At 36.8% G+C, this 24,611-nt stretch overlaps 1 protein-coding gene across 3 annotated transcripts in view; it reads left to right on the top strand.

Annotated features, from left to right (window-relative positions):
• col11a1a (collagen, type XI, alpha 1a) overlaps window positions 1-23,389 on the top strand; it is an 88,261-nt gene extending 64,872 nt beyond the window's left edge. For all 3 annotated transcript variants that reach the window (XM_067377590.1, XM_067377589.1, XM_067377592.1), the window contains 26 exons: window positions 597-704; window positions 926-1,033; window positions 2,021-2,074; window positions 2,644-2,697; window positions 2,783-2,890; window positions 4,983-5,036; window positions 6,224-6,277; window positions 6,411-6,464; window positions 7,108-7,161; window positions 7,805-7,912; window positions 8,048-8,101; window positions 8,227-8,280; window positions 9,057-9,110; window positions 12,317-12,370; window positions 13,530-13,637; window positions 14,259-14,312; window positions 14,440-14,493; window positions 16,061-16,168; window positions 17,026-17,079; window positions 17,862-17,897; window positions 17,989-18,042; window positions 18,127-18,373; window positions 18,845-18,957; window positions 20,343-20,411; window positions 22,880-23,113; window positions 23,203-23,389. In XM_067377590.1, coding sequence (XP_067233691.1) covers window positions 597-704; window positions 926-1,033; window positions 2,021-2,074; window positions 2,644-2,697; window positions 2,783-2,890; window positions 4,983-5,036; window positions 6,224-6,277; window positions 6,411-6,464; window positions 7,108-7,161; window positions 7,805-7,912; window positions 8,048-8,101; window positions 8,227-8,280; window positions 9,057-9,110; window positions 12,317-12,370; window positions 13,530-13,637; window positions 14,259-14,312; window positions 14,440-14,493; window positions 16,061-16,168; window positions 17,026-17,079; window positions 17,862-17,897; window positions 17,989-18,042; window positions 18,127-18,373; window positions 18,845-18,957; window positions 20,343-20,411; window positions 22,880-23,113; window positions 23,203-23,349 — 2,250 coding nt within the window. In that variant the 3' untranslated portion in view covers window positions 23,350-23,389. The remainder of the gene's footprint in view (window positions 1-596; window positions 705-925; window positions 1,034-2,020; window positions 2,075-2,643; window positions 2,698-2,782; window positions 2,891-4,982; window positions 5,037-6,223; window positions 6,278-6,410; window positions 6,465-7,107; window positions 7,162-7,804; window positions 7,913-8,047; window positions 8,102-8,226; window positions 8,281-9,056; window positions 9,111-12,316; window positions 12,371-13,529; window positions 13,638-14,258; window positions 14,313-14,439; window positions 14,494-16,060; window positions 16,169-17,025; window positions 17,080-17,861; window positions 17,898-17,988; window positions 18,043-18,126; window positions 18,374-18,844; window positions 18,958-20,342; window positions 20,412-22,879; window positions 23,114-23,202) is intronic.
• Window positions 23,390-24,611: the final 1,222 nt, after the last annotated feature.

Genomic DNA, 24,611 nt, shown 5'->3' with positions numbered 1-24,611 from the left:
TGAAAGATATAAGAGGAGTGGATTATTTTCTTTTCTTTTGTTGTTTGATTAACATTAATGACATAAAAGGTATGCATATATGAGGCTGCTGTCACTTTAAGGACTCATGCATGGATCCAATATAATGATAATTTCACCCAACTGTTTACTTTCACTTTAGACATAACTGGCTATGTTTACGTAAATACTCACCAAGACAGGCATTTTGATAGATATGCATGTTATTTGACCATTTACAAGCAATAAGCTGTGAAAATAAGCTAAATTTAAGCTGCCTGTACCAAATTCACTTCTCTTTCGTGGTTTATTGTGCTTTTAATAACTCCTCATCAAGGATGTCCCGCTCTTTCTTCTCATGTTTCTGTTTCTTTGCTGCTGTAATGTGTTTAAGCAGTCCTGCACTGCACAGAGATATTTGCATACAGATAAACTATATGGAAAAGCTCATATCGCCCAGCACCTCCTCTCGCCCTACACTTTGAAAACCCCTGATGAAGTATATGCTTCAATAAATCAGACTTGTGTATGGTGTGTATATGTGTATGGTGTATCTCAGTGTCAGATACGTTCAATTGTATTGTCTGTGATGGTTATAGGGTTCCCCTGGTGAGAGAGGAGCAGCAGGACCTGCTGGCCCCATTGGCTTGTCTGGACGTACTGGTCCTCAGGGACCCCCAGGACCTGCTGGAGAGAAGGGTGCACCGGTAATTGCACTTTTTAATTATAAATATGATCAATATGTTGTTTCTTATATTACATAAGACATTTATTAGTGACAGTTTAAGGTTGCTTACAACACAGCAACCACATACTCTCGAACTTAGTACCACTTTTTTTCAGTAAATGTAAAAAAAAAAAAATATGATCAAAATGTCAATTCAGAATGTAATCCGACACGAACTGAAAAATCTGTGTCTTTGTTCAGGGAGAGAGAGGTCCTCCGGGTCCAGCTGGTCGGGATGGAGTTCAAGGTCCAGTCGGTCTGCCGGGTCCAGCAGGACCTCAGGGTCCACCTGGAGAAGATGGTGACAAGGTTAATTGCAGTTTTAGTTCACATTAATATGCTTAGACAGTAGAGTGGACATTACATTACCAAACATTATCACATTACATTACATTAATAAAATGCTTCTCTTCATGTGTCCGTTCCTGCAGCCAATTCACAATCACCACGACAGGACCGTAATGGATTTCACTTAATCTTAACACCAATGCAAATTAAATGGAAGAAAGTTTTTTTGTTCCAACACTTCTAAAGTTACATTAACAGGCTTACCACGCAGAAAAATCTCAGTAAATCAGTACATCAATATATCTTTTCTTACTGGCAAATATTTTTAAGCATAAATCTCACTAAATTGCCCTCACTTTGTGCTTAAAATAAGAAAAAACTATTTGCCAATAGAGTATGAATTTTTATTCATGTAAGAAAACTTAATTCAAGATAAAAGTCTTGTGCGATGTTGCTTTTTTCTTGTTTTAAATGTTTTTTAAATGTTTGTACTAGAAAATAAGAAAATAATTTCTCTCCTATCGCCCTAGTATATCTCACAAATCTTCCCAGAATTCCTCACCCTCACTTTTTGGACAGAGATCGTTCTTCATCATCACAAACACGCACTGCACAACAATCTGAAACGCACGCCTATCTCTCAGTCGCTCTCCCCTGCCGCCAATCCATCATCATCAGCAAAGGCAGCCTATAATCAAATTAGCGCAGGGTACCATAAACGTTGTCTCTCCATCAGTATCCTCTAACAAGCTTCATGGCTTACGTGCCAAGAATATGTTGTAGCAATGCTTTATCTGGCCATGTCTGTTACTTCAGAGACAATATTTGACATTTCATTTACAGTAAAACTCCATGCAGGTCATTGCCAATGTCATATCTTTTACTGCACATGGTTTACTTCAAAATGGAGTTTCTTTCATTTAGAATCACCAGAGTGTGATTTATGCATCATATGGTTTTTAAAAGACAAAATTGATATTGCATGACTGATTTTAAACTTCTTTCCAGGGAGAAGTGGGCGAACCAGGACAGAAGGGAAGTAAAGGCGACAAAGGTGAACAGGTGGGTAAATTCGGTCATAAAATTCACTTTCACTTTCAAAATCCTTATTTATACATACAGTAGTTAAGTAGAATTAGTATGCAGAATTGATTCTACTTAAAAACCATTACCAAATGCCTTTAATGCAAATAGCCGCTGCTTTATTTTAAAGACTGTTTGTTTTGTTTTGTTTTTTTTTTTACATATGTGCTCTTTCACTGATTCCACAAATAAAAAAAAAAAAAAACAAAGACATTAAATTGAATTATTTAGTGTTGTCCTTGCTGGTTGCACGCAACAACAAACATGCAGCGCAACCAGTATAGTCCGATTTACAAATTATGAACTGGTTCTTTTATTTCATTGATCTAAAAGAGCCAGTCTTGAACACATGAATTACACAATTGAACTGTAAATCACTTTATTCTCAGACTTATGCACTGAAGTCTTTACTACTGTATCTTGTCCAACTCCATCAAATTATTTCCTCAAATTATTGAGGAACCAGAATCATTAAATTCCTTTTAATTTCCCATCTCATAGTACAGCTCTGTTGTTCTGATCACCTTCTTCATTGTGTTGTCCACTAGGGTCCCCCAGGTCCACCTGGTCTTCAGGGAACTATTGGAGCTCCTGGACCTGCTGTACGTCTTGACTGCACATCCAGAATATTATTTCAGTCATTTTTAATATGAAATACATTGAGACTCTGACTAATGCTTATTTCAGGGAGGTGATGGTGAACCAGGTCCTCGTGGACAGCAGGGTATGTTTGGACAGAAGGGAGATGAAGGATCCCGGGGCTTCCCTGGACCTCCTGGTCCCATTGGTCTGCAAGTGAGTCCCACAGAGCCATTCAAGGCCCAAGTTCGAGCTAACATGTTTATTTTGTGTAGCACTGAGTCCCCAATCCCATGGTAACCCAGACTAATGCAGCACAAACAACATTAGCTGTTGGCCCGAGGCAGTAGATGCACTGGGCGGTGTTTGAGATGTGAATTGATTTCCTTTTGATTCCCCTTCTGCTGGAATTGCTCTGTGAATAAGTTCACACTCTCTATAGACGTGCAGGGTCCATTACATGAACAGTTCAAATTTTGCTTTGCTGGTGGTATAATTACTACTGATTTAATTATTCTACTTAAATAATTAAAGAGAGAAAACAAAAGAAGAAATTAAGAGAATTAAAGAATAATTGAACTTATAAACATTTTTTTTTTGCACAATATCAGTCCAGAAGAAATCATTATATATATATATATATATATATATATATATATATATATATATATATATATATATATATATATATATATATATATATAATTTTTTTTGTTTATTCTTTTGAACTGTCAGTGAATATAGTTTGGTTGCCATTTTGAAAACCATTAAAATCAGCGGTCATGTCATGTTTGAGTGGTAAACACGCTGTATTTGTAGAAGATTTATATTAATCATCTCATCTTTCTCTTTCTATTTGATCATATTATGATCTGAAGCCAGTGTTCTGAGCAAGGTTCTGCTATTCCTCTATCCATCAATTAGCTGATTCCTCTGAAGGCAAGTCATCGTGGTAATGGAGAAACATCGACTGCTCCTGTAGTCCTCTTACGCCACCAAATCTCTGAGCCATTTGATTCAATTGAGTTTTAATTGGCCGTAATGCACTTCCATTTGGATTTTATTAATTGCATTTAGTGACCCGGTCCAATAGACATTAGGACAGTGCACACACACCCTTCAGGCTATAATGAGTGTTTATGTTAATGGTCTCTGACTAAGGGCTTCTGCCCTGATGAGATCTCTTACCAGCACGAGAATGTGTCGGTCTGCCAAGTCTGCAGGTCATGTGGGTATTGGGCGAGTAAATATCAGACAAAATTAGACTTTAGATGTCCTCACTCCTGACATGTTATGGCTAACGAAGAAATGCCTTTGAATGAGCTGCCCCCGAAGTCGCCGCTCAGTGAGGCAATTAGGGAGTAAATGTCAAGGATCAAACACGTATGATACCGGGGTCACATACCTAGCTTGTTTATTCGCCAATGCAGGTGTGTTTTATCCGAGTTCTCTGATGATATAGTGTTTTGGACTTCTTTAAAACACAAATGCTTCCCTGATTACTCTCGCTGATAGATGTTTCACCTTTCCTACTGGGAAAAACATTTAATTGGCCATTAATTAAGCTGAAAAACGGCATGAATTTTTCAGCTGTATCCCCTTAGCGGAGAGCAGCATCACATGAAATGAAGTGCATGCTGCACGCTGCAGGCTGTCTAACTTCTTTTTGGTTGCCCATTTAATTCCCCGTAATGTTCCGGATTGCTCTTAAGTCCTAGGTGCATTTTTAGGGTGTAATAATGGTCAGATGAGGGACGTGTCCTCCTCCAAATGTTCAAATGAATCCTGTGCCGCTCTGGGGAGATATATTTGGGCAAATGTGCATAGATGACATTCTGTGCTGGGTAAAATATCTTTCAGATTGTGCTTAGTGTTGAAAGTCATCTATGTTTTTCACCCCTCGCTTTGTGCCAGCTATGAAAAGGTGACAAATAATATAGTGTTCGCACTGAACATGAGCTAAAAATCTGACAAAGGATATTAGCTGCTCTCTTAGATTTCAAGATGACAGACACTGAAACTCAATAAACACTCCCGCACTCCGCCTCTGCCTCTTCCATTTGCCATATGGCCCTTTTGCCTTTCTCCGCCAATTCTGAAATGAAGCATTATTGCTGTCCTCCGGTAACTGCGTCTGGGCCAGATTATTTTTCTCTTTTCTTCAGAGGGTAATTTTGGTGCCTCAGTGCAACAAAGTCTCTTTACAAATTTCTTTGTACAGTTACTGACATCAGTGTACTTTAGTATATGAATGTATGGACATTTTGAAAATGTATGTAACTACAATAATATCTATTTGTTTTTACAGGGTCTTCCTGGACCACCTGGTGAGAAAGGAGAAAATGGAGATGTTGGTCCCATGGTAAGATGATTTAACCAGTTATTAACTACAGTTGTTGCTGTTTTGTTTTTAAAAGAAATGCCTTTGACATGTCTCTCCCCAATTTACTATTTAAATTAGGGCTGTCGAGTGATTACAGTTTTTAATCTAATTAATTACACCATTTGGCAATTCATTAATCGCACATCAAATCTGGCTGAGAAATTACCACCAAAATATCATTTAAAGTCATTATTGTTTTTAAAAGAGAAAAGCATCAAATAGAGATTACAAAAAGTAGCTTTGGAAAGAAATATTATATTTGATTCAACATAGAAGTTGTGACCCTGGACCACAAAACCAATCATAAGGGTCAATTTCAGAAATTTTGAAATTGAGATTTATACTTCATCTGAATTAATAAGATTTCCATTGATGTATATTTGGCCGAGGTAAAACTATCACCATTAAAGTAGTCCAAATGAAGTCTTTAGCAATGCATATCCACTCACAAAAATACATTTTTGATATATTTACGGTAGATAATTTACAAAATATCTTCACAGAATATTATTTTTATTTAATATCCTAATGATTTTTGGCATGAAAGAAAAATCAATAATTTTGACACATAGAATGTATTGTTGGCTATTGCTACAAATATACCTGTGCGACGTGACTGGTTTTGTGGTCCAGGGTCACATTTATTACACATAAGCTTTTAGGCTAAAATGGCCATGATGATGTAAATAATGACAGAATTTTCATTGAACTTTTTATTGAACTATATCTGTAATGGGTTTTTTATTAATATGGAATATGGAGTTATGTTTTTAATGAAATAATACTCTAAATAAGAAACTAAAACTGCCAATAGGTGGTGGTAAATGTCTAAATGAGTAAGTCATTGAGTCATTCATTCATTCGATTCATTCAAACGGCTGATTCATTCAGGAATGAAGTAAATGGCTCTCTTTATGAATGGGCAACTGAATCATTGGTTCCCCTGATTCATTCGAAATGTGAAAATAAGTTTATAGGTCCTTATTACAAGTTCTACAAGCACGTAAAGGGATCATTACAGTAATTACGACATGCCGTGAATGCAGCTATAACTGTGCTCATCAAGCCTTTTAATTTTAATTTTAGTTTGCCTTTTTATTATTTTACTTTATTGACCTAAAACTATTAGTGAAATCTCATTTGTCTCTCTTCTTCTTTCCCCACAGGGTCCCCCTGGCCCACCTGGTCCCAGAGGTCCTCAGGGTCCTCCTGGTGCTGATGTAAGGGCATCTCTCAACATTGAACGTTTTCTCCAATCAGCAAATCCACTAAATTACACTACTTTACCTTAATTGCTTTAGCGTTAATGGTCTTCACGTATGCCTTTTAACAAATTGACTTCTTTTATTGAAGGGTCCACAAGGTCCCCCTGGTGGAATAGGAGGAATGGGATCAGTGGGTGAGAAGGTAAGAGTATTCCTAGCTCCAGTGTTTATTCCCAAAAATATTGGGCCCACAGTCCTATTTCAAATCTCTTTTACAGACTTCATTAATTTATTATTCGTGTCATCCTTTTATTTGAATTAGTATAACAAAACGATTAATGCCTACATTACTGCAGTTCTGATAATACCCCTCCATTTCACTGCTATTTGGCAGGCCCACAGGCCATCAATATTTAATGCTTTGGCTGGCTGTGGAGATGAATTTAGAATATGTAACAGGTCACCATGATGTTCCATCCATTAGCAGTTGAGTGTTATGTCCACTACACCCCAGACTAGATATTGTTAGCTAAGAAATATAATGCAGCTTTATTTACTGTAGATAGTATTTCTGATTCAATCTATTCAAAAGTCAAATGTGGCATATTCCTATTTGGTATCTCTGATCTTCAAAAAGTGTTCCATTTTTCAAAGCACAGAAGATGACATACTAGGAAATAAAATGATACCGTTACCTTTGCCGGTGTTTGTCAAAGAAATTTTTGAATTGGAATTTGGAAGTTTCCAAAATGGAAGTTTGACAGCTGGAAATTCTCAACAGCTCAACATTCAGCACAATCATATGTTATGTTGCTATAGCTTATAACTAGTAATATCCTTCACAGGGTGAACAAGGAGAAGCTGGCAACCCTGGACCTCCTGGCGAGCCTGGACCTGGGGTAAGTTCTTAGGAGAGACCTGTGTGATGGTGCGGGTAATCACTTCCTGTAAGCTTTTCAGGCTTTATTGATTGTCTTGAATTAAGTGGCCACACTAAGTGAGTCGCTAAATTGCAGGAATGATTTCAATAAATGTATTTCCTTTCATCATACAAAGAACAGCTTAATACAGTGACATTTGTAATAAATATTGCTCACACTGTTGTCAACTTTAAAGGGTCATATCATGAGGAATCAAATTTCCCTTTAGGTTTTGGCATGCATGAAAAATATACTGTAAAATATACTCCAAACATCCATTTATTGAAACTAAACTGAAAAAACAACAGCTTCTTGGATTTCTGATATCAGAATATATGACTTGTCGCATTAATGTCAACAATGATTGGTTGGTGTTCAGAAAAATCAACTGGGGACAAAATTTACTGAATAAAGCTATAATGTTAACTTTGTTATTATACTGTATGAATTACAGATGGAAATTCAGCCTGTCCATACTGACATGAATGGTTGATTAACTCTTTTGAATTGCAATCTCAGAATGTAGAGTGTAGCTGCACTCATTGTTCTCAGGGTGCTTTTGTTCATGGAGTGCCTCAGGGCTCTTTATCCGGTCCTTTCATCTTTGTTATAAATTCTGCAGGGCCCAAAAGGTGAGAGAGGAGAGAAAGGTGAAGCTGGTCCCCCTGGTGCTGCTGGACCTCCGGGTCCCAAAGGACCCCCTGGAGATGATGGACCCAAGGGTAACCCTGTAAGTGTGGCATTTATTTAGTTTAGTAGAGCCTAATATTTATGGAAATTATGCACACATTAGAATTCAGTTTTTTTTTTTTTTTTTTATATATATGTTACTCAATTAAAACCTGTTTTCAATCTGTTACTATAGGGCCCTGTTGGATTTCCTGGAGACCCTGGTCCACCTGGTGAGCCAGGTGTTGCTGTAAGTGCCAAAATCCATTTAAATGATTAAAACATTTGCAGGGTAAATACACAGCAAGGTGTTTGAATGTTTTGTCAATTGTCAGTTTATTTGTCTCTAACATTTTTTGTCTATAAAATTATCAGGGAATAGATGGAGGCCCAGGAGAAAAAGGAGAGGATGGAGAGTCTGGTCAACCTGTGAGTATTACCAATATTAGGTGCAATAGCTTTGACTATAGTTTATTTAAAAATGTTACTTTTTTTTATAAACCGCCTTTATAATTTCCTGCTGTATGCATACTTTGTCGTTTTATTCAGGCAATAATTACTTAAAATATAATGATTTAAATTGCAGAGCACTGTGTTTTTCTCTTGCATAAGTATATATACAGTACAAATAGATTAATAAACTGTAATTGGATATACGGAAGTCAAACATAATTGTCTGAGCCTACAGTGGCAGCCCATAAATTGCAGTCCTTATTAACATTTATTATAGTAATTTGGATTTTCCAGAGCAGGGAAATTGGTTAATTTACCATTAAATTCAATGTATCTGAATCTCCAGGTTTACAAATGCGAACGTCTAGACTTGAAAGTCTCATTGCAAGGCCCATTTATGAGCTACAGTTCTATGAAAGTTTAATGAGGGGAGGTTTGTTTTGAGCAACAAACTTTCACAGAAATACACACAGCTTCCTTTTTCCGATTAGAAGTTTATCATTTTAAAATCAAATCAATCACACAGCTGAATAATTTCGCTAAATTGTATCCAGCCTACATTGGCGTGCTTTTGAAACCCCAGTGTCTCTTAATTGTGTTCAGTTAATTTCACAAAATTGGTTAAGGTTGGCAAGGCAAAGGAAAGAAAGTTTTGTTACAAAAAGTTTAGTTATAAACCTAAAGTCTGTTATTTAGTTTAATAGGCTGGTTCAGTTGTTTTAGATTCATTTTCTTCCTTCACTCTATTTTAGGGACCTCCTGGTCCTTCTGGAGAAGCTGGCCCACCAGGACCTCCTGGCAAAAGAGTATGTATAGTCTTCACTATTATACCTTAAGCAGCAGCATAATGATGTTTTTTTTTTGTTTTTTTTTCATCTCTGGCATGGATAACAATGATCAATATTTTTCCAAGCAAGAGACAATTTTTCTTACTAAGAATGGAACAAATTTTGCTATTGATTAATTGAATGAAGATTCTGACCTGTGTAAAACAGTCACCATTTTTGTTTAAGACTCGTCCTCATCAGCACAGATGATCAGTTGTTTTTCACCCAGGGTCGTACCGCTCAACGGCAAAGTGAAAAAACAAAGTCCTTCACAGTGTGATGAATAGCGCATACTAAATCATCAGTCTGAAATCGAAAACAGCGTTTTAAATGGCGTCAGAGCCAGAACTCATTTCCTCCACTGTAGTCCTACATCTCTCTCAGGATGAAAGAAGAAAATCAGTCCAGACGTTATATTGATCCCGGGCCTGTTTGAGTGACAGTGATGAGGGGACGGCGGTGTAAAGGATGTTACAGAGGAAGAGGAAATATAACTGTCACATTCAGGACAGGAATTAGAGATCCTCTCCCACTGCCACATCAAAAGAAATTTGTTCAGCCAAATGACACCTCATCGCCTTGCAGAAAATAGTTTTGTTTCACTGGCCATGAAAATAACGGATAATTTTTCTGAACAGGAACAAAGTTAACTTTTTCAATTTAGAATTGAGAAGTTTCTCACGGCAGTCTATTTAACTGAAATATTATTTCCTCTTGTTTTTTGCACAAGATCGGTTTTACTGCATTTACACTGAACTTGCTGTAGATCCTTTGTGATCTTTATTGATGTACAAAGTCATATAATTGAACATTTTAATTTTACTTACCACATTTTAATGTGGAAAGACAATGAAGGTTCTTAACCTTAGTTAAAGGGTTAATTCACCCAAAAATGAAAATTTTGTCATTAATTACTCACCCTCATGTTGTTCCACACCTGTAAGACCTTTGTTCATCTTCGTAACACAAATTAAGATATTTTTGATAAAATCCGATGGCTCAGTGAGGCCTCCATTGACAACAACAAGATAATTAACACTTTCAGATGCCCAGAAAGCTACTAAAGACGTATTTAAAACAGTTCATGTGACTAAAGTGGTTCAAGCTGAATGTTATGAAGTGACGAGAATACTTTTTGTGTGCCAAAAAAAACGAAATAATGACTTTATTCAACAATATCTAGAGATGGGCGATTTCAAAACACTGCTTCATGAAGCTTCGAAGCTTTACGAATCTTTTGTTTCGAATCAGTAGTTCGGAGCGTGTATCAAACTGCCAAAGTCACGTGAGTCATTGACATTTTGAAATGTTTTGAAACACTTATGATGTAACGAAGCCTCATTTACTGAAATCACATGACTTTGGCAGTTTGATACTCGCTCCGAACCACTGATTCGAAACAAAAGATTCGTAAAGATTCAAAGCTTAATGAAGCAGTGTTCTGAAATTGCCCATCTCTAGATATTGTTGAATAAAGTCGTTATTTTGTTTTTTTGGCGCACAAAAAGTATTCTCGTCTCTTCATAACATTAAGGTTGAACCACTCTAGTCGTATGATATGTCATTAGTACCTTTCTGGGCATTGTGTTAGTGTTAATTATCTTGCTGTCAATGGAGGCCTCACTGAGCCATCAGATTTTATCAAAAATATCTTAATTTGTGTTCTGAAGATGAACGAAGGTCTTATGGGTGTGGAACGACATGAGGGTGAGTACTTAATAACAGAATTTTCCTTTTTAGGTGAACTATCCCTTTAAAATAAAAACTTAACCTAGTGTAATCATCAGTGGTTTATTGACATCTTAGTAGGTGGTTCTTCGCTGTAGCCACCTGTTATGACGTTTTGAACCATGTATTTATTTTGTATACCACGTTTGACCAGATCACCCAGGACGGATGTTAATACCAGGTGTAAATAACTGCTGAACCCCCTATAGTGCCACTTTGGAGCCCCTCGGGGGCATAAACCCTCTGTTAAAACCTCCTGCTATAAGGCAAACAGGCCTGGTTGAATTTTATTTGCAACACTGTGCTATCCCATTATTTCTTCATAAAGCTTTATAGCATCTCTTTGTGCACACACATCCATTATTCATACAAAATGTAGAGGAAAAACCACTCGCTTTCCCAATATGCTTGATGGAACTCTCCCTGGGAAAATTATACACCCTATCAGCATACACGGATAGCAATGGCTGACGGACTGTGGATAGAGAAACTGCCATTTCATCAGCAAAGGTGTTTTAATCCTGCGAGAGAAAGACGGTCGCAGGAAGACTGATCTCGTGGAATTAAGTCTCCTGCATCAATAATTCTGGCTGGAGCTTATTTTGCATCAAACACAGAGACGTTCTGCTTTCTCAGCAGTTTAAGGACCGCAGTTGGAAATGAATATGGAGATTCCCTTGCTTATTTTCTCTCTCTCTGTTTACTTCTTGGACTCTGTTCAGTCTTGGATGCGTGAGACAGTCCTTAGACTGTTAAGAATTATTGAGAATTATTGAATTTGCTGAATCTTCCAACTGTTATTATTTGATTTCTTCCTGCTTCCTGGTTTTATCTCAATAATTATAAAGTTCAGATTCAAAAGTTCAATTACACAAAGGTATATTTTCTCTAGATGGTTCTCTATATTTTCTATATGTTTCAAACATCTAGTTCAAACCCAATTTTAAATTGGAGTTCTTTTTTTAATCATCCAACTAAAATTCAACCATTTTTCCAAGTCTGATATACATTCAATGGTTCAAATGCAATATAATGACAATAGATTTTAACTGAAACGTTGAACTCTGTTCTCAGAGCAAGGATATTTTTCATAAAATATCCGGGGCAAGTTGTCACATTGTATATATTATTTTTTGTACATTACCTTTAATATTTTTTCTGTTTTATCATGAATGGGCTTTTAATCTGGATATAATGGTTGAAATTTTCAATAACCAATGTTTTAAGGAAATATTCAGTGTGACAACTAGCCCCGGTCACCTTTACGAATATCAGTGAATGTTTTCTCACACAAAAGACCTTCAGAAAAATGCAAGTGGATCCATTTGCCCATTAATAGCCATCAAGCAAGTTCCCCCAAGTGCTACCGTGATGTCTCTCCGTGACCTTTTTCCCATTTGTTTTATAGCCCAGTAGAGAAAAATGCTCAAATACAACGTCCTTTTCTCTGTCCGCAGGGACCCCCGGGGGCTGCTGGAGCTGAAGGCAGACAAGGAGAGAAGGGCGCCAAGGTAACGTATCATTCCAAATCAATTCAACCCAGGCACATACTGCAGCCTCCACTGCCATAATTAAAGCACAGCGAGCCTTGGGAGAAAGAACATCTCTGACAGAGTGACTCACTGTTAATACATGTGGAAAGATTGTCACTGTGGGATTGAAGTGTGTAGGTTGTTTTAGTTCATCAAATTAGAAGAATGCAAAGATTTGTAATGCAATGTTGTTACCTTCAGAGTCTTTTATATTATATTATATTATATTATATTATATTATATTATATTATATTATATTATATTATATTATATTATATTATATTATATTATATTATATTATATTATATTATATTATATTACTGTATTATATAGAAGAGTATTGTGAGAAAGAGGTCGATTGAGCGAGTTTATTACCTGCATTCAGATTTAACATTATCTTCTGGTCAGTCCTATGTTGATAATAAAAAAATCTGTTTAAATGTCCGATGTAATATCTTATCCTTTTAACATTTATGGGTTTTCCCGTGACTGACGGCGCTAATCAAAGCATTTGTCAGTTGTGTCTTGTTTCGTGTTCACAACAATTCAGTCTTTTCAATGTAAAAGTCTTCGTTACTGACTGACACACTCATAAAGACAGTCTTTGCCGCCATCTAAGGGCGTAATAATGTAACTTCTGTTGCTGTTCATGGTCGGGGACTATTTTTTCCGGCGGAAGGAAAGCTTTTATTGAAAGTTTACTTCATGAAAGTTGCATTGATACATATTTTTGGCTTTAATGTTTGTATTGTGTGGTAACCATTGTATGGTAATTCCGCTTCGCGTCGTGTCTAACAACGCCCTTCAGCCGTGACTTATTCACGATACAGCACAGCCTCTCATACCTTATTGCTTACATATTATATTATATTATATTATATTATATTATATATATATATATATATATATATATATATATATATATATATATATATATATATATATATATATATATATATATATATATATATATACCTTTTAAAAGTTTTGGTTTTTATGTTTTTGAAAGTCTCTTATGCTCACCAAGGCTGCATTATTTAGTTTTCTTTCTTTATCAGTGATATTTCAGTGATACCAATTTTATGCATTAAAAATTGAAATAGTTTCTATAATCCTCTCTTCTCCTCCTTATCTTTAGGGTGAGGCAGGGTCCGAGGGTCCACCAGGTAAAACTGGACCAGTTGGCCCTCAGGGTCCCGCTGGAAAGCCTGGTCCTGAAGGTCTACGAGGAATCCCTGGTCCTGTGGTGGGTCCCCATGTCACTCATCACCTAATAATTCCACCATTACACATATACATAAATACAGTGGCCCCAAATACTTTTAGAACACTTAGAAGTACTGCAAATGTAATATTGTATATATATGAAACCAAGTGCATCTGCAAACAAATGATGCTTGACCTTTCTCTAAACTTTCTCCAGCATTGCTTATGAATATTAATTATGTTACATGGCATTTGCCTAGTAGTTCTAACAATGCTATTCTAACAATCTGCCAATGCTATTTGCTTTTGTGTGGTCTTAAATTTGTTGGTGTAGCCATGAGGTTTTTTTCTTTACACTGCGGCCAAGCAATGCAATGGCATTCATACATTTTTAAGTATTCAAATAATTTGTGTGGCCACTGAATAGCCTAAATACACACATACACACAAATAGAATTATTTGAAACACCTCAAGGAATAATAAATCACGTATCTGTATCTTTCTCTTGTATAGTTTGTATCCGTTTCTTACTGTCTATTTGACAATACTTTTTGTAGCATCTGGGCTATTAATCATTGTCCAGCCCAGAGTAAATCAATGGCAAACCATAAGCAAAAAACAATGCAATAATGGCTTTTGTAATTGGATGGATTTTCACAGGGTGAACAAGGACTTCCTGGTGCTCCTGGACAAGACGGCCCTCCTGGACCAATGGTAAGAGGAGAGACCCCATTCCCTTTGCTCGTTCTTTCTGTCAACCTTTTATCCTCTCTTTCTTTTTCTGTGTGTGCGTGTAAATGTGCACAAATTGAATTCTCACTATTGGTTCTCTGATATTTAGGGACCTCCTGGTCTCCCTGGCCTGAAAGGAGACCCTGGATCTAAGGGTGAGAAGGTGAGTGACATTCTATTTCTTTTCCTGCCATTTTTATTAATGTGGTTTCAAAGAGGCTCAAGGTCAAAGATAAAGACTAGACTAGGTCACTGCAGGAAGCCAAAAGAAAAGTTTCACAGCAGGGGAAAAGTTTCAGTATAATGTACAGAAGTCTTGTTGTTTCATTTTAAATGTTTTAATACATGTAGGAATCCTTTCTGAAGTTATTACTGATTATTTTCTTAGGTATCTAATCATTTCGTCATTTTTTTTAGTTTATTTTTGTCTTTTTGTGTCACAAGTTGGAGTAAATACATGAAAATGTATTTATTTAAATATAGTATATAATATATTATGTAGTTTAGTTTCAGTTTTTTCAAGTAATTTTGAAGGATAACTATAAAGATACCGTTCGTTTTTTTCTTAGCGTGCACTTTTACTTTTTTATTGTCTGCTAATGTCGTCTTTAAATGCTCAAGATCTTTAAAGCAGGATGGATTCTGATTGGTTGTCAATGTTTTTATTATTCAGCTGGGAAAAATCGTTCTTAAAGTGATTCCCATGATATTATTTCTCTCTGCCATTATTGTTACAGTTGTGGTGTGAACTTTGCTATTCTTGTACATTTAAAACCAGAGCTTGACATTAACACCCGCCACATGCGGGTAGATTTCAGCAGTGGCATGTGACGCGGTCACTCCTACTAGCCACTTCGGCGGGTTGAATTTTATATATAATATATACATTTTGTTAACATATATACAATTGTATACTTTTAAAAAGGTATCTGAAATAATAAACTAAGTGCAATGCAGTGTTGTCAGAAATATCGATTTTTTTCGATAGATATTGATACCGAAATAATAATTTTCCTCAGAATAGATACACAATACCAGCTGCGCTTTCTTGATCTCTCATCTCTCCGACAGCGAATTGACACACAAACCCGCCTCTCCGTACTTACTTATTTCTTTTGCTCCAGACGAATTTTGTTGATGTTACAGGACTTAAATTTTGTGTACGATTATGTGTATAGTGCATAATTTTACTCATTCCCACAGATTTTGTACTCACACCCAAAGTGCACGCACATAAAGCCACCTCTCAGTACTAAACTGAGTACTATTTTGCCGCTTATTGCGCTTAAACAGTCAAATACGCACAAAATAATGTCAAAATGCCGGTCTTGGCGAGTATTTACGTATACACTGTCAGTTATTTTTTAAGTGAACATAAACAGTTGAGAAAGAAAACAGCATAATGGATCCGTATGTCAGGTCTTAAAGTGACAGCAGCCTAATATACCTGCTGCCAAATTATGAGATAATATTAAAAATATCTATATGGTATATAGTTTTTCCCTATAGTATCGATGTCAAAATTGTGGCCAGTAAAAATGCTGAGTGGCTAGTAACTTTGGAAAACCACTAGCCACAGTGGCTGTTGAGCAAAAAGTTAATGTCAAGCACTGTTTCGAAAGACTTTAGAACTATATCATTATTGTTATCGTCCTTGGTGTTAACGTGCCTTTAGTATAATGTAAATTGCCTTTAGTATAATGTAATGTAAATTGCGTTTTTTCTTTCAGGGTCACCCCGGTCTTATCGGCCTCATCGGACCCCCCGGTGAGCAGGGAGAGAAGGGAGATCGTGGTTTGCCTGGTCCTCAGGGCTCTGCTGGCAGCAAGGGAGATTCTGTGAGTCACTAATGATTTATTTGTCCTTTCTACCCCACCACACAACAAATGTCGTACCTCCAGCAGCGCACCTATCAGGACTTCCCCCCTCTTGTAATGCTTGCAAATTAAAGTAACGACCGACTGAAACAATAATGTCTGCACTTATTGCATCTGTGTACATCATCATAATCGTGTTATGGATGAAGCTGTCATGAAAGGTTCTCAGAGCCTGCAGTAATTCTATTACACCAGACGTTCCCATCAAACACCAGTGCGATTACATTTTTTCACAGTCAAACTGTGAACTGTTTGTTTTTCTTTGCCTCGTTGAAGAACCACGCAACACATATCCAATGCAATCAGCAGATATATAGAAAACCTTTAAAAGTTGATTGAATAATCAATTAGAACTTGCATTGGCCATCCATGGCTCTTTCTCAGTGGTTTAAAGCAATGCAGCTTTAAACGTATTACGATTTAACTTAATGAAATTGTAGTCTCCCCTTCTGTGCGTTTGGAAAAATCGAAAACGATCCCATCTCGCTAACATTTCCCACTGGACAGATTTGCGATCTGTTACTGCGTTTAGTAACAGAGGCTGCATTTCTCCCCACAGAATTAACTCAAACGTCCTTGAATCTAATGAAGCGTAATGATCAGTGTGTAATACAAACCAGAGAAATATATGATTAGCAAAAGTCATTTTCATCCCTCTGACAAAAGAATAGTAATTTATAAAAAAAATTCTTTTGAGAGAATATCAAACTGATCACCTCACATCACCAACCAACATCTTACATGCTTTTCTTATAGATCCATTTACATATCAATCATAGGAAGTTCTGCTTTCTAACCATCTGCTCTTTTAACTGTAGGGTATCAGTGGTGCTGCTGGTCCGATTGGTCCACCTGGTCCTCCTGGATTGCCTGTGAGTCATTTCTCTGTTGCTTGCATCCAATGTTGTGTTATCGTCAAACTGTACATGGCACCAAGGTGCAAATTGGTGTCACATTACCTATTTAAAGCATCATGATTAACTATTAGATGTGTTAGAAAACTGTGATCTTACAAAAAAATTAACTTAGCATGAAAAAAGTCAACATCATATGTCTTTCCCCCTCTTAAAATTGTGAATTTGGTCTGTCACACCTCAGCGGTCTTGCCAATATTAACTGTATCCACCATTTAAATGTTTTTTGACATACACTACCTTTCAAAAGTTTGCCATCAGTAAGATATTAAAAAATAAATAACATAATAATACCAAGGACACATTAAATTGGTTAAAAGTAACAGTAAAGACATTTATAATGTTACAAAAGATTTCTATTTAAAATAAATTATGTTCTTTTAAAGTTTCTATTCATCAAAGAATCCTGAAAAACTGGAGTAATGATACTGAAAATTAAGTATTCTCATCACAGAAATAAATTACATTTTAAAATATATTACTATAGTAAATACTTATTTAAAATTATAATAATATTTCACAGTATTTACTGTATTTAATCAAATTTATGTAGCTATGGTGAAACATTAAAAAATCTTACAGTCCGCAAACCCCAAACTGATATTAGTTTTATTTTTGGAAAAAATTATCTTATTCGGTTTTCTAAAATTCTACACATTTTCTAATGTTAACTGCATTTGCCAAGCTCAGTCATATTTTGTAAGTCAGTTTTAACAGAATGCATTTCCATTTTCTTTTAGGGTCCACAAGGGCCAAAGGGATCCAAGGGTTCGACTGTAAGTACCGCTTTATCGCCGATCGATCTGGTACGCTTGTTATAATGGTGTTAGAAAATGCGCTTATGATTTTTAAATCATCTTCCTGCAGGGTCCCGCCGGTCAAAAGGGAGACACTGGCTCGGCCGGACCTCCTGGTCCTCCTGTAAGTGACCTTTTGGATGCTTCGAGGAGAATTTTATTATATACAATAAATGCATGGATACACACTCATTTTCTCATTTCCTAGGGTCCTCCTGGTGAGATCATCCAGCCTCTGCCTATGCACATGCCCAAGAAGTCCCGTCGCTCCATCGACATGCAAGCGGACGAGGCGGGCACCATGCTGGACTACGGAGAGGGCATGGAGGACATCTTCAGCTCTTTGAATAATCTCAAACAGGACATCGAGCGAATGAAGTACCCCATGGGCACGCAAAACAACCCCGCACGCAGCTGTAAAGACCTTCAGCTCGCTCACCCAGAATTCCCAGATGGTAAGTGAGCAAGGTGGGGGGTAAAGGAGACAGACTTGAACAGATGAATCCAGAAAACACGCAACATTCACTGCTTTTCGAGGTACTCAGTAGGTATTGGCTGTGCTTCTAAAATTCCAAGCCCGTCACTCAGGAGGATTTGAATAACAACAGCAGCAGCCGACGGCTGATTGGGAAGATGTTTAGCATTCTGCGGACTCCAGCGGGAGCTAACCTCTCCCTCCCAAATCATGGCTTACAAAATGCCAGCTCTTACACTGACCTTTCAGAGCTGCTTTTACCGCACTCGCATTAGCCTGCTATTTTATTTACACTAGGCATCGCCACTGCTCATGCCCATGAAGAGTGTTTTTTTAGCTGCAGAAATTAATAAAAAGCTGCGAAGATATCTTCATATATGATTTCTTGATGTTTATACTGTATCTGTCATCATTCTAGACCCTTATGTCTGATGGGTTTTGTCTCCCTCAGGTGAATACTACATCGATCCCAACCAGGGATGCTCCGGGGACTCCTTCAAAGTGTACTGCAACTTCACAGCGGGAGGCGAGACCTGCATCTTCCCTGATAAAAAGTCAAATGGAGTGAGTGGCATTTTGAAACCCCCTAAGGAGGAGCTAGACAATAACAGCCAGACATGATCACAACAGCTTACCTCTGTCACATACAATAGGTTTCTCATAAAGACCATATGAGTACATGAAGCAGTCACTTCAAAGAGATGTTTGTTGGTTATTGGAGGTGGGATTTTTATATATATATATATATACAGTGGGCACTCTTTGTTATATTGCAGCCATTTGCTAAAATCATTTAAGTTTTTTTTTTCCTCATTAATGTAAACACAGCACCCCATATTGACAGAAAAACACAGAATTGTTGACATTTTTGCAGATTTATAAAAAAACAAAAAATGAAATATCACATGGTCCTAAGTATTCAGACCCTTTGCTCAGTATTTAGTAGAAGCACCCTTTTGATCTAATACAGCCATGAGTCTTTTTGGGAAAGATGCAACAAGTTTTTCACACCTGGATTTGGGGATCCTCTGCCATTCCTCCTTGCAGATCCTCTCCAGTTCTGTCAGGTTGGATGGTAAATGTTGGTGGACACCCATTTTTGGGTCTCTCCAGAGATGCTCAATTGGGTTTAAGTCAGGGCTCTGGCTGGGCAATTCAAGAACAGTCACGGAGTTGTTGTGAAGCCACTACTTCTGTGCCTTGCCACAATTCTGTCTCTGAGCTCTTCAAGGCAGTTCCTTTGACCTCATGATTCTCACTTGCTCTGACATGCACTGTGAGCTGTAAGGTCTTATATAGACAGGTGTGTGGCTTTCCTAATCAAGTCCAATCAGTATAATCAAACACAGCTGGACTCAAATGAAGGTGTAGAACCATCTCAAGGATAATTAGAAGAAATGGACAGCACCTGAGTTAAATATATGAGTGTCACAGCAAAGGGTCTGAATACTTAGGACCATGTGATATTTCAGTTTTTCTTTTTTAATAAATCTGCAAAAATGTCAACAATTCTGTGTTTTTCTGTCAATATGGGGTGCTGTGTGTACTTTAATGGGGAAAAAAAAAGAACTTAAATGATTTTAGCAAATGGCTGCAATATAACAAAGAATGAAAAATTGAAGGGGGTCTGAATACTTTCCGTACCCACTGTATATATGGAGTGAAATATATGTCCAGAACATATTTTTTAAAAGACTTTGTGAGTGTCTTTCCAACACTATTTTGTAATATTTATTTGTGCACTCAGATCTGAAAAAGATTAAAATTAAATCAAATTTGTGGGAAACCTCATTCTCAATATTAAAATAATCTGCTTTTCTCATGCTGTGTTAAACAAAGCAGTAATTTCAATGAGAAGGATGTTCATTTCATTCCAATTGTTGGAACAGAGGCTGTATAAAAAATAGCTGGATTTAATTTGTTGCTGTTTTCTTTGTGTGGTTTTTAAGGTGAGAATATCCTCATGGCCCAAAGAAGTTCCCGGCTCCTGGTTCAGTGAATTTAAGCGTGGCAAAATAGTAAGTGCACTTTCTCGTCCTTCTTTCATCTACTCCTTTATGAAAAACATCATCTTGTCCTTCTAAACTAAAAGGACCTGAGTGTTCTGCCTCGTCTTTTTTTTTTTCTTTACTCAACCATTGGACAGACACCAGTAAGAGCTCTGCTTTTAAAAGATGCTGTCATCATAGCCCTGGATCCATCAACAAGCCGAGCGAACTCACAAACACTCATACAAACACACACAACTGTGCACATACACACACGCCGCATTTATATTTGATGCAATGGAGAATTATAAAGGCATCGCTGCACCTCTGTGAAACGCAACAGCTTTGTGTTTCTGGTGTCTATTCTGAGTGTTTTCTATTTTTTAAAACAGTTCATGTGACTACAGTGGTTCAACCTTAATGTTAAGAAGTGACGAGAATACTATTCAATAATATTCAACAATATCTAGTGATGGGTCGATTTCAAAACACTGCTTCATGAAGCTTTGAAGCTTTACGAATCATTTGTTTCAAATCAGTGGTTCGGAGCGTGTATCAAACTGCCAAAGTCACGCCCCCCAGTGGTGTACCATTGAAATTTTGAAACACTTATGATATAACGAAGCCTTGTTTACTGAAATCATGTGATTTTGGCAGTTTGATACACGCTCTGAACCACTGAGTCGAAAAGATTCGTAAAGCTTCAAAGCTTCATGAAGCAGTGTTTTTTTTTTTTTTTTTCTCAAATATATCTTAATTTGTTTTCCGAATATGAACAAAGGTCTTATGGGTTTTGAACGACATGAGGGTGAGTAATTAATGACAGAATTTTCATTTTTGGGTGAACTAACCCTTTAACATTTACACAAATCAAGTAATCGAGTAAAAGTATTAAAAAACTAATCAAATATTACTCCAGTAAAAGTAAAGATTTACTTTTACTCAAGATTTACTTGAGTAAAAGTACAAAAAGTACATGATTCTTGTATTAAAAGCATAAAGTATTGATCAATGAACCATGTTTATTGTATAATCTATCATACACTAGTCAAGAAAGATTAGTGAAGACATTTGCATTGTATTGTACAGTATCTGCAAATAAGCAAATGTTTTATTTTATTACCAAAACTTATTATACATACAAACAACATTCAAGTAAAATATCACAAACCTAACCAACTAAAAAAAATGCCATATAGTATTTAAAAATGAGGGAAAAACAAAATTTGTGTAAATATGTGGTGAAAAATTGTATAAAAATATGTCATGTGGTGCAAAATGAGTTGAAATTTCTATAGGAGTGGGGAAGATGCAGTATTTTAAGCTTGAAAGCCTACCTTAAAGGGATAGTTCACCCAAAAATGAAAATTTGATGTTTATCTGCTTACCCCCAGTGCATCCAAGATGTAGAGGACTTTTTTTCTTCAGTCGAACGCAAATTATGATTTTTAACTGCAACCGCTGCCGTCTGTCAGTCAAATAATAGCAGTGATTGGGAACTTGAACAATAAGAGTCGAAAAAACTTCCATAGACAAATCCAAATTAAACCCTGCGGCTCGTGACGGCACATTGATGTCCTAAGACACGAAACGATCGGTTTGTGCGAGAAACCGAACATTATTTATATAATTTTTACCTCTAATACACCACTATGTCCACCTTCGTTCAACTTCCGGTTAGTGAGGTCTGATCGCGCTCTGACAACGGAAGTGATGTCTCGCGCTCATTGAAGTATATGGGCGAGACATCACTTCCGTCACCAGAACGCGTTTTTTGACCTCACTAACAGGAAGCTGAACGAAGTTGGACATAGTGGTGTATTCGAGGTAAAAATGATATAAATAATGTTCGGTTTCTCGCACAAACCGATCGTTTCGTGTCTTAGGACATTAATGTGTCGTCACGAGCCGCAGGTTTTAATTTTGATTTGTCTACGCAAGTTTTATTCACTCTTATAGTTGAAGTTCCCATCTACTGCTATTATTTGACTGACAGACGGCAGCGGTTGCAGTTAAAAATCATAATTTGCGTTCGACTGAAGAAACAAAGTCACCTACATCTTGGATGCACTGGGGGTAAGCAGAAAAACATCAAATTTTCATTTTTGGGTGAACTATCCCTTTAGCATTAAATATATGGATAATATTTCATTATTTTTTCTTAATGAGAGCTGATTATAATTTTATATTATATAATATATTATATTATACTTTTGTTTTTCATTTTATCTCTGTATGATTGCTTACAATAACAGAAACAATGTTGCTGGAATGGATACAATCACCTCTTTAAAAAAGTCAGGACTATTTTGTGGTAAAACATAAACAAGGATAAAGTATATCTAATAATTATTGTTCTTATTCTTCTTATTATTATGTTTTGCAACTTAAAAAAAAAAAAAATATGCAAAAACATATTTGGTGGAGCAAGTAAAAATGTTGCTGCTCAATAAATAAAGTCCTGAAAACCTTTCTATCATTTTGTTTTCACCCTCAAGCTTTCGTACGTGGACGCAGAAGGCAACCCGATAAACATGGTCCAGATGACGTTCCTCAAACTACTGACAGCCTCCGCCAGGCAAAACCTGACCTACAACTGCCACCAATCGGTCGCCTGGCACGACGCCACTACGGACAACTATGACAGGGCACTACGCTTCCTTGGCTCCAATGACGAGGAGATGTCATTTGACAACAACCCCTTCATCACGGCCCTGTCAGACGGCTGTGCGGTAAGACCTCCGTCACAGATCTGTACAAATGAATTAGTCGTTTAAATACGCGACCACACAGTTCTGATGGTCTTTTTCTCGTCCCACAGGTGAGGAAGGGCTACGGAAAGACGGTTCTGGAGATTAACACTCCCAAAATCGATCAGGTTCCGATCATCGATGTGATGTTCACTGACTTTGGGGATCCCAACCAGAAATTTGGATTCGAAGTTGGTCCTGTCTGCTTCCTTGGCTAAAAAACACAGACAAAGAAAAAAAATACCAATAACTTGGCATGGTAGGACGGGTTAGCGCACGAGTCGAGACTTTTTTCTTGACGTCATCAAACCATCAAGCCTGTTCCTGCCACATGCAAGTTTTGAATTTTAAAAATGGGGTAGCGAACACGTCTTACCATGTATGTATGTATTACCCAGGAAAATACTTGTTGCCCTTGTAGGGCAAGGATCACATGACATGAAACCTGTTATGGAACGAAAAGGTGAAGGACAACGTCAAGCCAAGGCAAACGGTGAACCTAGGAGGTCCACGAGTTGGAGAAAGGGAGGACCTCTCATCCGGAGTCTATCGGTGCAGTGCAAAAAAAATAAATTAAAAGAAAAAAAAAGACGACAACAATGGTGCTTGTTCAAAATACAAAAAAAAAGAGGTGCTATGAGAAAGAGGATGTATTTTAATAAAACTGTAATTATTATTTTGTACATTGTTGATGTTTTTGAATCCACTTTCAAAACTTGCATGTGTATCACAATTACATCTGGCTCTTAAATTCTCAAATTTCCGTTTATAAGTTATAGAACTGAATAAATAAAGAATTAAATAATGATATTTTGTGGATGAATACTGTGTACTTATTATTAAGCAAATAAAAGACAGCATTCAAACAGTTCCCTATTATTAATTGTAATGTAAGTCATTTGTATATATTGACCATCCCGAAATCGCTCGCAGTTCGGCCCACTGGACACCTCAAGAGGAAGATTCAACAGCACATGCAACGCAACTAATGTTGTCTCCTGTGCTTGATTTAAGTAATCTTGCCATTCGCTTTAATTTAATTTTTGTTTGTTATTTGTTTGTTTTAGGATTTTTTTTTTTTTTTTCAGTTGTAGGTCAGTCGTATACCTCAATCTCTCTTGAAAAAAACCATACCGATGCAAGTATGGTGTGCCCTGTATATACCTTGGTTATACAGTTAAGTTTATATATTTTGGGTGGGGATTTTTTTTTTTTTTTTTTTTTTTTTTAAATGGGAAAATACATATCTGTTAGGCCTCTTTTTGTTCAAAACCTTCTGTGAATGCAATGATAAGGCCTTTTCGGTGACCCATTTTTGTAACTAAAATGAGAAATTGTTTTAAATGTGCTTTTTATGGTTCATTTCATTATTAAAAACTGGATTCCAACCAACCATGAAACTGAAGTGTGGATTGTTTGTTTGCATTTTCAGGTCAGATGGTTACCGTATTGATTCATACCCATGTAGAAGGCGACATTC

This window comes from Chanodichthys erythropterus, chromosome 23 (genome assembly GCF_024489055.1).
Source record: "Chanodichthys erythropterus isolate Z2021 chromosome 23, ASM2448905v1, whole genome shotgun sequence".
Classification (NCBI taxonomy): domain Eukaryota; kingdom Metazoa; phylum Chordata; class Actinopteri; order Cypriniformes; family Xenocyprididae; genus Chanodichthys; species Chanodichthys erythropterus.
The sequence above is the reverse complement of the archived record's forward strand: the minus strand, read 5'-3'. Positions and strand labels throughout refer to the sequence as shown.